The sequence below is a fragment of the Salvelinus fontinalis genome, chromosome 24 (assembly GCF_029448725.1).
Source record: "Salvelinus fontinalis isolate EN_2023a chromosome 24, ASM2944872v1, whole genome shotgun sequence".
Taxonomy (NCBI): Eukaryota; Metazoa; Chordata; class Actinopteri; order Salmoniformes; family Salmonidae; genus Salvelinus; species Salvelinus fontinalis.
In genome coordinates this window covers 6,388,481-6,404,995 of record NC_074688.1, presented here as the reverse complement: position 1 = coordinate 6,404,995, position 16,515 = coordinate 6,388,481, and the positions used below count along the sequence as shown (strand labels likewise).

Below are 16,515 nucleotides of genomic sequence, written 5' to 3'. Positions count from 1 at the left end.
TACATAAATTGTAGTTTACTCCCCTTACACAGGCACCTTGCTCAGTCACGATCATGTTTTTTTTTTTTTTTTTTTTTTTAACCACAGCTAGACTATATTTAGACATATGCAGTGGCAGTACAGTAAAGGGGGTCATAACTTTCCAGCTGAGTGATGTCCTCAGGTTCCTAATGTACCGGAGCTACTTACCGTACTATAAAATAATCCATCCGTCCCCAGATATGATTGATCTGATTGGCTGTCCCTGCCCGTCACGTGTGGGTCAGACTTGGAGGCATTTGGAATTACAGGGGTGAGATGTCACGAACCGGACTGACCCGGATTACCAGAGGCTCCTGTGGCAATCCCAGGAGACACCAAATATAGCCTGGTGCAGCCAGGGATAGCTCCTCTTACAGAGGCCGGGGTGACCTCCTCTGACCCAATCTCAGAGGGTGTCTTGTAAAGGATATTATGAAGACTGCAAGGAGACTGGCAGCCTGGGATACACACACATTACCTGAACTGAGTTGAAGTTCCATCCATACTCCAAATAACTGCCATGAGTACATGCTAAAGTCAGCACATTTCACACAAAGTGAGCAATAAAAATGGAAAATTAAGTATTACGCAAGACAAGGAGAGTCATATAGTGAAGTACAGACAATTTATTTATTCATGGCAAACAATATTTCACATCTTTAAATTTGTACAATCTCCAGAAGATTAACAGTCCTTAACCACGTGTCTTTTCCAACCTTTCAATCAAAGTTAACCCACAAGTAAAAGCTAGCCAGAAAGTTTTAGTCCCAAAGTTGTCTTTTAAGCAACAATTCAATACCTATGCAAGCATTTCTGCCATTCAACCCTAAATAATAAATTTTTAACCACTAATTTATACCAGCCTGAAATATGTAATTTTTAACTCACTGACAAAAATAAATAAATATATTAGTGAATATATACTCTGTTCAGCAGAACAGCAAGCGGAGCATGGATAAAAGATGTGAACACTTGACAACATGCGGATCTGACAAATCCACAGAGGCAAGAGACAAAATGAGTTGTTCCAGCAGCAGCAACAACGTTGTCTTTTTCAGAACATTTTCAAATATACGATTTACACCAAAGTGCAAATAGGTATGTACTGTATATAGTTTATACTGTATATCGATATGTTCTAATTTGCTCTTGCAAGATTGAGGCTTTAGAGTATTATGGCACATTTCAAAACATCACAGGTCATACTAGATCAACAATAGGTCATGCAAAGTTTTACAATACAGTAATATTTGTGACCAAAATGTTTAATTTATATATTAATATTTGATAACACATTTAAAAAGCAGAACATTAATATTTGTATCAGGATATATGTTAGCAGATAAAATATATTTACAGCAATGCTCTCAAAGTGTGTTACCATAATCAACGATCTGAAACTGCACATCTACATACTCCTATGCCATACGTCAGTGGTGCCGGGAAATGAAAGCCTTGTATGAGAATGAAAGACAACAGCCTGCTCAACAAAAAAAGCCTATTAAAACCAACCAACCAGTGCTTTTCTAAATCAACTCCCTACAACCCCTTCGGGATGGGAGAATTCTCTCAACCTAGCACCAATGCAACCTCTTCCACAGTAATTCTTGCACCAACCGTGAGTGACATGTATTTTACAAATTATATATAATTTATATATTATATATAACAGTGTACAAAACATTAGGGACACCTGCTCTTCCATGATATAGACTGACCAGGTAAAAGCTACAATCCCTTATTGATGTCACTTCTTAAAGGGGAGGAGACAGGTTAAAGAATTATTTTTAAGCCTTGAGACATGGGTTGTGTGTGTGTGCCATTCAGATGTTAAATGGGCAAGACAAAAGTTAAGTGCCTTTAAACGGGGCATGGTAGTAGGTGCCAGGCGTACCAGTTAAAGTGTGTCAAGAACTGCCACACTGCTGGGTTTTTCACACAACAGTTTCCTGTGCATTTCAAGAACAGTCCACGACACAAAGGACACCAAGCCAACTTTGACAACGATGGGACGTATTGGAGTCAACATGGGCCAGCATCCCTGTGGAATGCTTCCGACACCTTGTAGAGTCCATGCCCGGACAAATGGAGGCTGTTCTGAGGGCAAGTGGGGGGGTGGGGTGCAACTCAATATCAGGAAGGTGTTCCCAATGTTCTGTACACTCAGTGCATAGCTATACATTTATGTATATACCTCCAGTGTGTATACAATCCACAATGGGATCAGAACCACCTTGTTGTGACATGACTGATTCCTATCCCTCTGCCTCGTCCGTGTTGCCCTTTCCTCAAATTTAGTCGGCATCTGGGAGCCTCCGAAGGATCTTACTCTGGAGTAAGGGCCTTACGCCTCGTTAAAGCTTGGTCCATTAACATCTGTTAGGGATTCATCTGCAGTCGCTCTTAAAACAGATCCCCTAGAAGTATTTGGATTTTTTTTGACTAAAGAATTTTGTACATTGAATAATTTTTTTGTTTTACATTTTGGCTTGATTATTGGTTTGTTTTCTTAAAGACAGAGTGATCTTAGGAGGACAAGCAATGTGAGAGAGAAATGTGAGAGCACAGTCCACTTCACTTGGCTGTCATCATCTGCACAAACTCTGGAAGGCAGAACAAAACAAGAAAGAAATAAGAAATACAAGAATAAAGGGCATTCTGTTAACAATGATTACATCCCAAGGCATATTAATACATTTGGAACATGAGGAATCAATGATTTCAATACTATTTTCAATTCAATGAACAGTGATTCATTAAGCTGTGAGTGAGTATGTCATGTATAAACCAATCCTTTTGCATCAAAGCAAAGAGAAATAAGGCGCACAAAACCAGTTTGTCCCTACCCGAGGACTAGAGGGAAGGCTGAAGCATCGCTTCAGTGTAAATACAAGCCTTGTCCTGGCTTAACTGACAGTGGCAACAGTGGAAAGACACTGACTTCAAAAAACTCACAGTAGATATGAGGATGAGCAAGAAGAGGGAGGAAAAAGGAGGAGAGAAAAATGCCCAGTTTTAAGAGAATCTTTAGCCCTTATTTACCCCTCTGGTTTGTGCAAATCTTAAGGTACCAGGGAAGTTTAAGAAATACAGTGATAGCTCCACCTTGGCTTGCAATGGGCTTACTAAGGGGAGCTTCCACCTATCCATTTCCTTTAGATCTGCAAACACACGAGCGGGAAAGGGGAAGGACGTTGAGCTCACCCTCATAGTTGACCTGTCCGTCTCCATCAATGTCGGCCTCGCGGATCATCTCGTCCACCTCCTCGTCTGTGAGCTTCTCCCCGAGGTTGGTCATGACGTGCCGCAGCTCTGCCGCACTGATGTAGCCGTTCCCATCCTACAGGGAGAACAGGCTCATTCAATAGGCAAAGAGCGAAGGCTCTACATACAGTACTTTGACCTGTCAGAATGAGATTAGGTCTAAACAAGAGTTTCTTATCTGAACAATCAGTGACATCTCCCTCTCCTGAACACAGCCCGGGTTTATCTGGTCTGCTGGTAAATTAAAATGGTCCCTGGCTGCCTCATCTGTGTGACAGCCAGAGATATGCATGGCTCTGGTCCGTCTGCTCACCCAGCCTCAGCCTGGCGTTATCTCTGGCTCTGCCAAGTCTCAAGAGCCGCAAAGGGAGAGATGATAAACAGAGCAGGGGAATGCTGACACAGACTGGCATCCTAGCAGACTGGCACCTTAGCAGTAACCAAGGTTCTTTAGGACAGTTGCACAAATGTCCCACGGAAACAAACCTTACACAATCACACCACTCACATCGATCCGTCAAATAGGCTGCAAACAACCGCCATACACAATCCCAAAATCACATGGCTCTGTTAAAAGGGGTTGCATTGTTCCAGGCTGCACAAAGCAAAATAAACCCAGCCAATGAGCTCTCCCTATTAGCTTGTGACTCAGATTTCTGCACTGCAATATCCTGCCTGCGGGTAACGTTATACTCCGCTCCCTGTCCACAAACAAAGCCCTCCTCTCAGCAACACAGTTAAGGAGACACAACCATGATGACTAACACAACATCAGGATTGCAGAGGCATGCACAAGAGCAGTGGCGCCATTGTCCATCACACGTTCAACATCACATTCCTAGAACATGAAGTGTTAGTCTCTCTCTCCCCACTACAATCACTTTGGTCCAATATTCACAACTCCATGCACAAAAATCTAAAACAGATCAAAATGGCTAATGTTCCAAAACAATAAGCACATTTCCAATTGACTGAGTACAACAATCAAAAGGAGATGGTGTGGAGCGCGAGTACCTTATCAAAGACTCTGAAGGCTTCTCTGATCTCCTCCTCGCTGTCTGTGTCTTTCATCTTCCTTGCCATCATTGTCAGGAACTCTGGGAAATCGATCGTCCCATTACCTAAGGACAAACAAGACAGTTTTGATTTTACGTTTGTGTGCACACACAGACTTATTTTATTTCAGAATGAGCAGTGCTGAGATCTTGTTGGGACATTTTGGAATGAGCTCAAAGAGAGCGATCTTTCCATCTGATTGCAAGGGCAGCACCATTGACTCAATCTCCATTTTAAGTAGTCCATTTTCTTCTTCTATTACTTCTATGAGTTGGCAAACAAACTAAAAGGGTGCAAGCCACCACCTAGTGTGTTGTTTGAACAGATATAAAGCCAAGGTTTGCGCCACCTCACAAGTATAATTCATTGGCTGATCCCTGCTGATGACCCGGGTGGAATCATGTGATGCTTCCTTAACCCATAGGAAGTCCCACCCAGTTTACTACTTTCAAAATGGTGGAAGCCCTAAATGGCAATAGAGAGCAAGAGTAATGGGGTCTTTTTGTAGGCACCAACTCTACTATTGCTTATTGGCCAAAAACAACAAGTGGGGTTGAGGGTTTTTGGATAAACACAAGCTTAGGAGATCTTACACGCTTTGTTCTATGAGATAATGTTCATCAGACAACATCAATTTGTGAATTATGAAGCACTTATGTAATCAATAGAAGCACATACAGGCTTCATAATTTATAAACGTAATGTTAACGGACTGATATTTTATAGAACACAACGTGTAAGATCTAAGCGAGTGGTAACCTCAGACTATCGGCTTTCATCCCAAAACCCCATTAATTTCCCCATAGGAATGGCTGAACGGAAATTATTTACCTTTTTGGCTCGGTTTCAGGACTACAAGCTGACGAGCTGCATGTCCATGCCAAAAACATGTTTTATCCATCTAGAGTCCTCCAACTCTGCGGGTGAGCCTCTGTTGTGTGTGGGAACATTGGATATTTGAAATGTGATCTACCGTGAAACCAGAGCCATGGTGCCATCCAGGGAGGGCGGCAGGTAGCCAAGTGAGCGTTGGGCCAGTAATTATGCAGTGTTTGTGTGTGCGTTCCCATTCATCTACCATGTGAATAATGTACACGGGTCAGCCTTGTTGGGTTCTGACCATACGTGTGTCAGCAAGTGTGAATGAGTAAGTCTGTGTGTGTGTGTGTGTGTGTGTCATTGTACACCTCTCTAATCTTACCATCAGCGTCTACCTCGTTGATCATGTCCTGTAGTTCTGCCTCAGTAGGGTTCTGTCCCAGAGAACGCATGACAGTGCCCAGCTCCTTGGTGGTGATGGTGCCGTCGCCGTCCTTGTCGAACAGTGAGAACGCCTCCTTGAACTCTGATTACGGGAACAGTGTGGGATTGGTGGAAATGACTATATTGGCTACGTCAACAGTCTAAATGGTCTTCCTATCCTTCATCTGCACTGATGAGAGAGAACTGGACAGGTAAGGGCAAATTCACAGAATGCGTTCAACATATTGATTTCACCCAATTGTTCAGATCTGTGCAGATGAAGAAAAAAAAAAAACATACAAATCCTAAAGAATGGTTTGTACAAGATTAACAGCAGTTGTACAAACTAAACAGGCAGAGCAGCCTAAAATGTTGGTCACTAGTACTACCTTGAGGAGCCAAGAGTCTAAGGACCCACATTATCTGCCAACTGACGTGAACTGTTACATCTACTAACTGGGATTGGATTGAAGAGCTTTGAAAATGGACAGAAAGAACCTCACTGTTCAGGGTTAGGGATAGTACTCACCAGCAATCTGCTCCTCAGTCAGTTGGTCAGCCTGTGAAGACGAGAGGAAGCAAGAGTGAGAGTTGTCCACTGCCCCTGCTATATTGTAGCCTAATTGAGGTAAATTACACCAGTCGCCTAATGGCTGCGCTTTTACGCCTATGTGTAACCATAGCTGCTCCATCGTATTCACATGAGACCAGATGAGTTGACATGGCAGTGATACGCTCACCCATATAACCTCAGTGCTCACAGGAGTAGGACAACGTTCACATGCACACCGATATCCCATTATTATTTGGAATACTCAAATATTCTGTTTGAGTTGACGCATAAACATTTCCGGTTTACAATAACCCGAAAAAAAGCGTGTATCCTGGTTATGAGAAACCCAAATAAGATGCCTGGGATACGCTGATTTTAGACGGGATAATGTGGCATGTAAACATCTTACCCCGTTTACTTTTTTCCCGTGGTCGATACACCATCATTTATTTGGCCGATGTTCTGTATTGGACCATATAGCCTACTGGCTACTTTCACCCCTACATTTCTGCTTATCATTTCCCACATTTGGTAGGCCACGTTTGTCAACCAATTTGTAAGTCGCTCTGGATAAGAGCGTCTGCTAAATTACTTAAATGTTAAATGTTAACTAGTTAGATACATACAGCTTCTCTTCTTGTCATATCCGAACTTGTTGCCCCAGAAGACTAAATACAGTAGTGCTCACCAGAATGCATTACATGGAAAGAATCAACGCATTAGTAATCTAGTTAACACCTAAAGCAGGATACTATTGCAGAATATTTTTTAAATGTGGTCACTGATCTCAGGCCATTTAGCGGTTTCCCGCAAATTAGATCTGTATCTAGTACTTGCAATTTCAAATCAAACTTTGTTGGTCTCAGTTTTGCAGGTGCAGCAAAATGCTTGTTTATAGCTACAACAGTGCAGCGATACCTAGCAAATGAATTTAAAACCACTATGCAGAAAAATAAAGAAATTAAGATGTATCAGCAAGAGCAATGTCAGACACCAGAATAATATAGTTAGCAGTTTATTGGAGATGTTGTACCCACTGACTATTAAAACCTACCCTAACCAGAAACCGTGGATGGATGGCGGCATTCGCGCAAAACAAAGCACGAACCACTGCATTTAACCATGGAAAGAGGACTGGGGAATATGGCCGAATATAAACAGTGTAGTTATTCCCTTCGCAAGTCAATCAAACATGCAAAATGTCAGTATAGGGACAGTCGAGTCGCAATTCAATGGCTCAGACACGAGACGTATGTGGCAGGGTCTACAGGAAATCACGGACACCAACATCTCACTTCCAGACAAACTAAACACCTTTGCCCGCTTTGAGGATAATACAGTGCCACCGTCGCGGCCCGCTAACAAGGACTGTCCCCCCACCCTTCTCTGTGGCCGACACGAGTAAGACATTTAAACGTGTTAACCCTCGCAAGGCTGCTGGTATCCCTAGCCACATCCTCAGAGCATGTGCAGACCAGTTGGCTGGTGTGTTTACAGACATATTCAATTGCTCCCTATCCCAGTCTGCTGTCCTCACTTGCTTCAAGATGGCCACCATTGTTCCTGTACCCAAGAAGGCAAAGATAACTGAACTAATTACTATTGCCCCGTAGCACTCACTTCTGTCATCATGAAGTGCTTTGAGAGACTAGTCAAGGATCATATCACCTCCACCTTGCCTGCCACCCTAGACCCACTTCAGTTTGCATACCGCCCCAACAGGTCCAAAGATGATGCAATCGTCATCACACTGCATAATCCCATCTGGACAAGAGAAATACCTATGTAAGAATGCTATTCATTGACTACAGCTCAGCATTCAACACCTTAGTACCCTCCAAGCTCAACATTAAGCTGGAGGCCCTGAGTCTCAAGCTCACCCTGTGCAATTGGGTCCTGAACTTTGATGGGCCACCCCCAGGTGGTGAAGGTAGGAAACAACACCTCCACTTCGCTGACCCTCAACACTGGGACCCCACAAGGGTGCGTGTTCAGCCACCTCCTGTACTCCCTGTTCACCCATGACCGCGTGGCCATGCATGCCTCCAACTAAATCATAAAGTTTGCAGCCGACAACAGTAGTGGGCTTGATTACAAACAACGACGAGACAGCCTACAGGGAGGTGAGGGCACTCGGAGTGTGGTGTCAGGAAAACAACCTCTCACTCAACATCAACAGAACAAAGGAGATGATCATGGACTTCAGGAAACAGCAGAGGGAGCACCCCCTTATCCACGTCGAAGGGACAGAGTGGAGAAGGTGGAAAGTTCCTTGGCATACACGTCACAGACAAACTGGTCCACACACACAGACAGTGTGGTGAAGAAGGTGCAACAGTGCCTCTTCAACCTCAGGAGGCTGAAGAAATTGTGCTTGTCACCTAAAACCCTGACAAACATTTACAGATGCACAATCAAGAGCATCCTGTCGGGCTGTATCGCTGCCTGGTACAGCAACTGCAACGCCCTCAATCGCAAGGCTCTCTGGAGGGCGGTGCGGTCTGCACAACTCATCACCGGGGGCAAATTACCTGCCCTCCAAGACACCTATAGCACCGATGTCACAGGAAAGCCAAAAAGATCAAGAACAACAGCCACCCGAGCCACTGCCTGTTCACCCCTCTACCATCCAGAAGACAAGGTCAGTACAGGTGCATCAAAACAGGGGCCGGAAGATTAAAAAAACAGGTTCTACCTCAAGGCCATCAGACTGTAAAAAACCCTCACTAACAGAGGCTGCTGCCTACCTACAGACTTGAAATCATTGGCCACTTTAATAAATGGATAACTAGTCACTAATAAATGCCACTTTTATAATGTTTACATATCTTGCATGACTCATATGTACAGTTGAAGTCAGAAGTTTACATATACCTTTGCCAAATACATTTAAACTCAGTTTCACAATTCCAAACATTTAATCAGTTCAATCAATTCCCCGTCTTAGGTCAGTTAGGATCACCACTTTATTTTAAGAATGTGAAATGTCAGAATAATAGTAGAGAGAATGATTTATTTATTTCATCACATTTAAATTGTTAAAAACTTGGGTCAAACGTTTCAGGTAGCCTTCCAGAAGCTTCCCACAATAAGTTGGGTGAATTTTGGCCCATTCCTCCTGACAGAGCTGGTGTAAGTGAGTGAGGTTTGTAGGCCTCCTTGCTCGCACACGCTTTTTAAGTTCTGCCCACAAATGTTCTATAGGACTGAGGTCAGGGCTTTGATGGCCACTCCAATACCTTGACTTTGTTGTCCACAATTCTGGAAGTATGCTTGGGGTCATTGTCCATTTGGAAGACACATTTGCGACCAAGCTTTAACTTCCTGACTGATGTCTTGAGATGCTGCTTCAATATATCCACATACATTTCCTCCCTCATGATGCCATCTATTTTGTGACGTTCACCAGTCCCTCCTGCAGCAAAGCACCTCCACAACATGATGCTGCCATCCCCGTGCTTCACGATTGGGATGGTGTTCTTCGGCTTGCAAGCCTGACCATTTTTTCTCCAAACATAACGATGGTCATTTTGGCCAAACAGTTTTATTTTTGTTTCATCAGATCAGAGGACATTTCTCCAAAAAGTACAATCTTTGTCCCCAGGTGCAGTTGCAAACTGTAGTCTAGCTTTTTTATGGCGGTTTTGGAGCAGTGGCTTCTTCCTTGCTGAGTGGCCTTTCAGGTTATGTCAGTATAGGACTTGTTTTACTGTGAATATAGATACTTTTGTACTTGTTTCCTCTAGCATCTTCACAAGGTCCTTTGCTGTTGTTCTGGGATTGATTTGCACTTTTCGCACCAAAGTACGTTCATCTCTAGGAGGCAGCATGCGTCTCCTTCCTGAGCGGTATGACGGCTGCGTGGTCCCATGGTGTTTATACTTGTGTACTATTGTTTGTACAGATCAACGTGGTACCTTCAGGCATTTGGAAATTGCTCCCAAGGATTAACCAGACTTAAAGTCTACTATTTTTTTCCTGAGGTCTTGGCTGATTTCTTTTGATTTTCCCATGATGTCAAGCAGAGGCACTGAGTTTGAAGGTAGGCCTTGAAATACATCCACAGGTACACCTCCAATTGACTCAAAATATATAAATTAGCCTATGACATCATTTTCTGGAATTTTCCAAGCTGTTTAAAGGCACAGTCAACTTAGTGTATGTAAACTTCTGACCCACTGGATTTGGGATACAGTGAATGATAAGTGAAAAAATCTGTCTGTAAACAATTGTTGGAAAAATGACTTGTGTCTTGCCAAGTAGATGTCCTAACCGACTTGCCAAAACTATAGTTTGTTAACAAGAAATTTTGGGAGTGGTTGAAAAACGAATTTTAATGATTCCAACCTAAGTGTATGTAAACTTCCAACTTCAACTGTATTTTCCACCATCTATTGAGTCTTGCCTATGCCGCTCGGTCATTGCTCATCCATATATTTATATATTCTTATTCCATCCCTTTACTTAAATGTGTATTAGGTAGTTGTTGGGGAATTGTTAGACATTACTGCACTGTCGGAACTAGAAGCACAAGCATTTTGCTACACTCGCATTAACATCTGCTAACCATGTATGTGACCAATACAATTTTATATATACAGTACAAGTCAGAAGTATGGACACACCTAATCATTCAAGGGTCTTTCCTTTGTGAAGACATCAGAACTATGAAATAACACATATGGAATCATGTAGTAACCAAAAAAAAGTCACAAATCAAAATAGATTTTAAATTCGTCAAAGCAGCCACCCTTTGCAAACTCTTGGCATTCTCTCAGCCATCTTCATGAGGAATGGGTTTCCAACCATTTTCAATGAGTTCCCACATATGCTGAGCACTTGTTGGCTGCTTTTCTTTCACTTTGCGGTCCAACTCATCCCGAACCATCTCAATTGTGTGTGAGGTCGGGTGATTGTGGAGGCCAGTTCATCTGATGCAGCACTCCACTCCTTCTTGGTAAAATAGCCCTTACACAGCCTGGTGGTGTGTTGGGTCAATGTCCTGTTGGGGGAAAAAATGATAGTACCACTAAGCGCAAACCAGATGGGATGGCATATCGCTGCAGATCTGTAGTAGCTATGCTGGTTAAGTGTGCCTTGAATTCTAAATCACTGACAGTGTAACCAGCAAAGCACCCCCACACTATCACACCTTCTCCATGCTTCACAGTACGAACCACACATGCGTAGATCATCCATTCACCTATTCTGCATCTCACAAAAGACACAGCAGTTAGAACCCCCCAAAAAATGTAATTTGGACTCATCAGACCAAAGGACAAAATTCCACCGGTCTAATGTCCATTGCTCGTGTTTCTTGGCCCAAGCAAGTCTTATTTTTAATTGGTCTCCTTTAGTAGTAGTTTCCTTGCAGCAATTTGACTATGAAGGCCTGATTCACGCAGTCTCCTCTGAACAGTTGATGTTGAGATGTCTGATATTTATTTGAGCTGCAATTTCTGAGGCTGGTAACTCTAATGAACGTATCCTCTGCAGCAGAGGTAACTCTGGGTATTCCTTTCCTGTGGCGGTCCTCATGAAAGCCAGTTTCATCATAGCGCTTGATTGAACATTTCAAGTGCAGTTGCGAAAACAAAGTTCTTGAAATGCTCCGCATTGACTGCCCTTCTTGTCTTAAAGTAAGGATGAACTGTAATTTCTCTTTGCTATTTGAGCTGTTCTTGTCATAGTATGGTCTTGGTCTTTTACCAAACAGGGCTGTCTTCTGTATACCACCCCTACCTTGTCACAACACAACTGATTGGCTCAAATGCAATAAGGAAAGAAATTCCAAATTAACAAGGCACAGCTGTTAATTGAAATGCATTCCAGGTGACTACCTCATGAAGCTGGTTGTGAGAATGCCAAGAGTGCAAAGCTGTCATCAAGGCTACTTTGAAGAAACTCAAACATAAAATCTATTTTCATTTGTTTTAACACTTTTTTGGTTACTACATTATTCCATGTGTTATTTCATAATTTTTGATGTCTTCAATATTATGCTACAATGTAGAAAATAGTAAAAAATAAAAACCCTTGAATGAGTAGGTGTGTCCAAACTCTTGACTGGGACTGCGCGTGCATGCATGTGTATGTGTATGTGTATGTGTATGTGTATGTGTATATTTATATATATATATATATATAGCAGGTAGCCTAGTGGTTAGAGCGTTGGACCGAAAGGTTGCAAGATCGAATCACCGAGCTGACAAGGTAAAAATCGGTTGTTCTGCCCCTGAACAAGGAAGTTAACCCACTGTTCCTAGGCCATCATTGAAAATAATTTGTTCTTAACTGACTTGTGTAGTAAAATAGAGATAAAAAATATTTGTATATATATATATATATATATATATATATATATATATATATATATATACACATATATATATACACATATATACACACACACACACACATATACCATTTTATATACTGTGTGTGTAAGAAACTGGGCAACTGTGTGTCTGCGCCATATCGATTTCCACCCGGAGCGTGCTCGGAGTACTCATTCTCCCTCCCATCAGTTGAGGACGAGGTCTTATGAGGCCTGTCTCAGTCAGTCAGCCAGCACACTTTGGGCTGAGGAAGTGTGATCAGGGATGGGTATAAATACACCTCAGTACGCCTGCTATAATTAGAGTGGCACGAACCGGGTCGCCAATGTAGCACAGTGTCTATTACCATCTCTGTTGCTTTTTGTGGGTCTTCAGATTCGTCACCACATGTATAGCATTTATTGCTTGAGAGGGAAAGTGTGCACACCTGTGAAAGTGGGCATGCCCCTCAGAAAATAAAACACCAAGGGAATAAGTTAGTGTGCACGTAACCGACAAAGCCAGGGCACACTGATTTTAATCAAGACATGTTCATTACAGTTAAACTATATTTTTTGAATTTGTTTTATTAGTCCATTGTTGAGAAAGTCTCAATGTTTTGCTTGTCAGCACTCAAGTTATCAAAATATGAATATCATCCCCATATGATGCATTTTGCATTATATGATTCTGCATTTAGCAGAAGTTCAGTACAGTTAGGAAAGAATTTAGCCCAGGACATTTACTCTACTCTGTGAGTCATCAGGAGAGGAAGAAGGAAAGGGCAGCAAGCAGACTGCAGCTTATTCTGTCCACGCAGCTGGATGAGGAAGCAAGCAGTGGTTTCAGGATTCAGTTAGTGTACTCCTGTGTTTGAGCATTTAGAAGGTAGTGTCAAGCACCAAATGGCTCAGGAAAACAGTGTTTCCTTTGAGCAGTACTGAGATCCCATGTGCCATACTGTATTGTCCTGGTTAAAGGCTGTTAATATCTTATTCACTGTGAGGTGGTGAAGTGGTGCAGTCTCCGTTTTTGGCGGGCAGATGGCAAGATTGTCAATTGCGTCTTATCCTTTAGGGCAATACAAACCACCAAGAATAATATAGACTTAGCGCCAAGGCCTCACTTTCATCACCCAAAACAGCAATTACGAGGGATAAAGCAGAGCACATGCCTTCGTTTGTCACGCAAGGTATTTTAGTCTAATTTTTGCAAAGCATGCACTGCGGATCCCGTGTCAATATACTGCACCAACCATGATGTGGTTCAAAACAGGGGGAGGGAGGGAAGGAGGGAGGCAAGGAAGGAGGGAGGGGCGCAAGGAAGGAAGGAAGGAGGGAGGGGGGCGCAAGGAAGGAAGGAGGGGGGCAAGGAAGGAGGGAGGGGGGGGGCACAATATCCACTGGATATCATAAGGTGAATGCACCAATTTCTAAGTCGCTCTGGATAAGAGCGTCTGCTAAATGACTTAAATGTAATGTAATGAAGGAGGGAGGGGGGGGGGGGCAAGGAAGGAGGGAGGGGGGGGGGCAAGGAAGGAGGGAGGGGGGGGGCAAGGAAGGAGGGAGGGGGGCAAGGAAGGAGGGAGGGGGGGCAAGGAAGGAGGGAGGGGGGGGGCAAGGAAGGAGTGAGGGGGGGGCAAGGAAGGAGTGAGGGGGGGGCAAGGAAGGAGTGAGGGGGGGGCAAGGAAGGAGTGAGGGGGGGCAAGGAAGGAGTGAGGGGGGGCAAGGAAGGAGTGAGGGGGGGGCAAGGAAGGAGTGAGGGGGGGGCAAGGAAGATCATTCACGAACAGCAGACTGCGGATCAACGTGGTGCAATACGCAACAGCACCACGGGGAAAGGCTCAAATGTCGGGTAGGTATTGAAATCTAAATTTTCGCAACAACACGATACACAACAACTATTACTAGCTAGGTCATATTGCCAGCTAGCTATGTTATTGAAAAAATGACACAAGTTCGCTTGCAACTAATACTATCAAGTAAGTTCATTCAATTGGCAGTGTTTAGTTATTACATCAAACAGCGCTATGCCTTAACCACAAGCACAACGCCCACTCACCATTCGTACACCAACGTTAGCTCCGATGCGAGTGAAACAAATGACCTTAGTTAGCCGTATGTAAAATTAGCCATGGCTAACGCCTCGGCAAACAATACGTGCCCACAATCAAGAATTGTCTTACTGTCCGTCATCCACGGAGTCCTTATGAGATTTTCCAACTGCCATTTGGTGGTTATTACAATGCAACGCCGAGCCAACAGCCCGGCCAGGTGGTGATATTAACAGTTGTGCTGCCAGACCGACAAACTTCGTCACAGTCACACCTTATTTAGCTAGCTAGTTTACTACATAGACGTTGCTCGAACCCAATACGAATTCATGTTTGTTAGATGACAAGCTAGCGAATTTGTGACAGTCAGGTAACGTTAGCTAGCTGGCTACAGCATTCGCTTGGATGTGTGTGGGTATACTCACCATTTTATTATGTTAGGTCTTCAAACTTGGAAAATATGAAGTACTAAACAGTCAATGTTCCCCTCGTGGCTGACAAACTACCTGTAGTCAACGTATGTATCGTTGTTTAGTCCTGAAATATTATTCGCTAGTCTCTTCTCTGCGAAGTTGCCCGGAAACACTAGGGACCGCGTCACTGCCGATGTGGCCTCATTTGCACTATATCGCTCCGCGAAGTGACATATTTCGACCCCCACCCCACGAACCTGCCAATCTTAATTAACTGCACACCAAATGCGTCAGAATAATAATTTATTCACCTTCTATTGACCACTGCACTCACTGAAATTGCAATCCCCTAGTACTCATAAAAAAAGAAAGTAATTATACTATTTGCACTATTTGCTTGCTCGTGCATTGATGCGAAGCAGACGCGCTCGTTATTTTAGTTTATCGAAGCGGTGAACAATAGCCAATATTTGAAATGGATATACTGTACATTGTCAATTTGATCGCTATTATTTTTTATCAAGTATGACCACAGTGGTGTAATGAGATGAGCTTCAACTTGGTCAATGTAACGCAGATCCTTATTGGTCCAGAGAAACTGGTAGAAAAGTACCCGGTTTTGTAATTGGCTGGTTGTAAACTGCATTGCGCCAAATTGGATCTATACATTGCAGAACTAATGACTTTATAATTTGCTGTTGTATAAATCGTTCGCTGTGTGATAATATAGGTTTTGAATATGCTGATTTCAGATATGACTAATTGGTCAATATGTAAACCGTTTGCAGTAGCCTAGTCTAGTAGTAGGTTTAGTAGTCTGACATCATGTATCATATATGATAAGGAAAAATGTATGATGTTGATCATATTTTTCACCTCAGTACTAATGACATTTAAATGGAACCATGCCACGAGTCTATAATAACTGCTCCGTTGTGTACATAAAAGTAGAGATATATCAATAATTCTTAATTGCGTTTGTGTGTCATATGAAGTTGGTAACAATATCGCAATATTTAGTCAGACCTAACTCACACTTTTCTGTTTGTGGATATGTATCATAGTCTTCGACATAACAGACCATGGCCCAGTTATTGAGAGGCAAGGAGGAGGAAATGTCAGAGGGAATTTGCTGGAGTGTCTAGTCTTTTCTGTCCTTCATTTATTTGCACACAAAAAAGTCAGGACAGCAGTTGGAAAAAGTTGGAATATGCATATTAGAAGTAGAATATGCAGGAGAATATGCAGTCCATCAAAACAAAATCCACACGGCTTTATCAACGTGCTCCCTCTTGTGGAGACAAACTGCATCATGAAACCACAAACAAGTGTACATGCTAAACTCTAAGTACTGCACTACAACCAGCATCACAGGCCTAATGCACTTTATGGGGAGAGTAAAACTGGTTCCACGATACATTGAGTACATTAAGGATACAGCGTAAAAAAAATGTTAAGATGAAAAAAAGGTTCCAAGTAACTTCATTACCAAAGATGATATCTTCAGTTATCACTGTTGCTTATACTCACAAAATTTGAGTTTGCTATTCACAAGAAGCATTGCTTGATGAGAACCATGCCTCAAACAAAAGAGAT

The 16,515-nt window shown here is 42.8% G+C and overlaps 1 protein-coding gene and 1 long non-coding RNA gene across 4 annotated transcripts in view; one reads left to right on the top strand and one right to left on the bottom strand.

Moving 5' to 3' along the window:
• Positions 1-624: 624 nt before the first annotated feature.
• LOC129821845 (calmodulin-1) lies at positions 625-15,426 on the bottom strand. 3 transcript variants are annotated; one of them, XM_055879535.1, is made up of 6 exons: positions 14,932-15,426; positions 6,113-6,143; positions 5,543-5,686; positions 4,300-4,406; positions 3,226-3,361; positions 625-2,624 (listed from the first exon to the last, which is right to left on the bottom strand). In XM_055879535.1, the coding sequence occupies exons 1-6, from the start codon at positions 14,932-14,934 to the stop codon at positions 2,596-2,598; spliced, it is 450 nt and encodes a 149-aa protein (XP_055735510.1). In that variant the 5' UTR covers positions 14,935-15,426; the 3' UTR covers positions 625-2,595. The 3 variants fall into 3 exon arrangements, with proteins under 3 accessions (XP_055735510.1, XP_055735511.1, XP_055735512.1); XM_055879536.1 differs by lacking the exon at positions 14,932-15,426 and adding an exon at positions 14,515-14,610; XM_055879537.1 differs by lacking the exon at positions 14,932-15,426 and adding an exon at positions 10,762-10,779.
• The window catches only part of LOC129821846 (uncharacterized), a 26,270-nt gene continuing 23,971 nt past the window's right edge, over positions 14,217-16,515 (top strand). The window contains exon 1 of the long non-coding RNA XR_008754413.1: positions 14,217-14,307. This is a non-coding gene — a long non-coding RNA (uncharacterized LOC129821846). The remainder of the gene's footprint in view (positions 14,308-16,515) is intronic.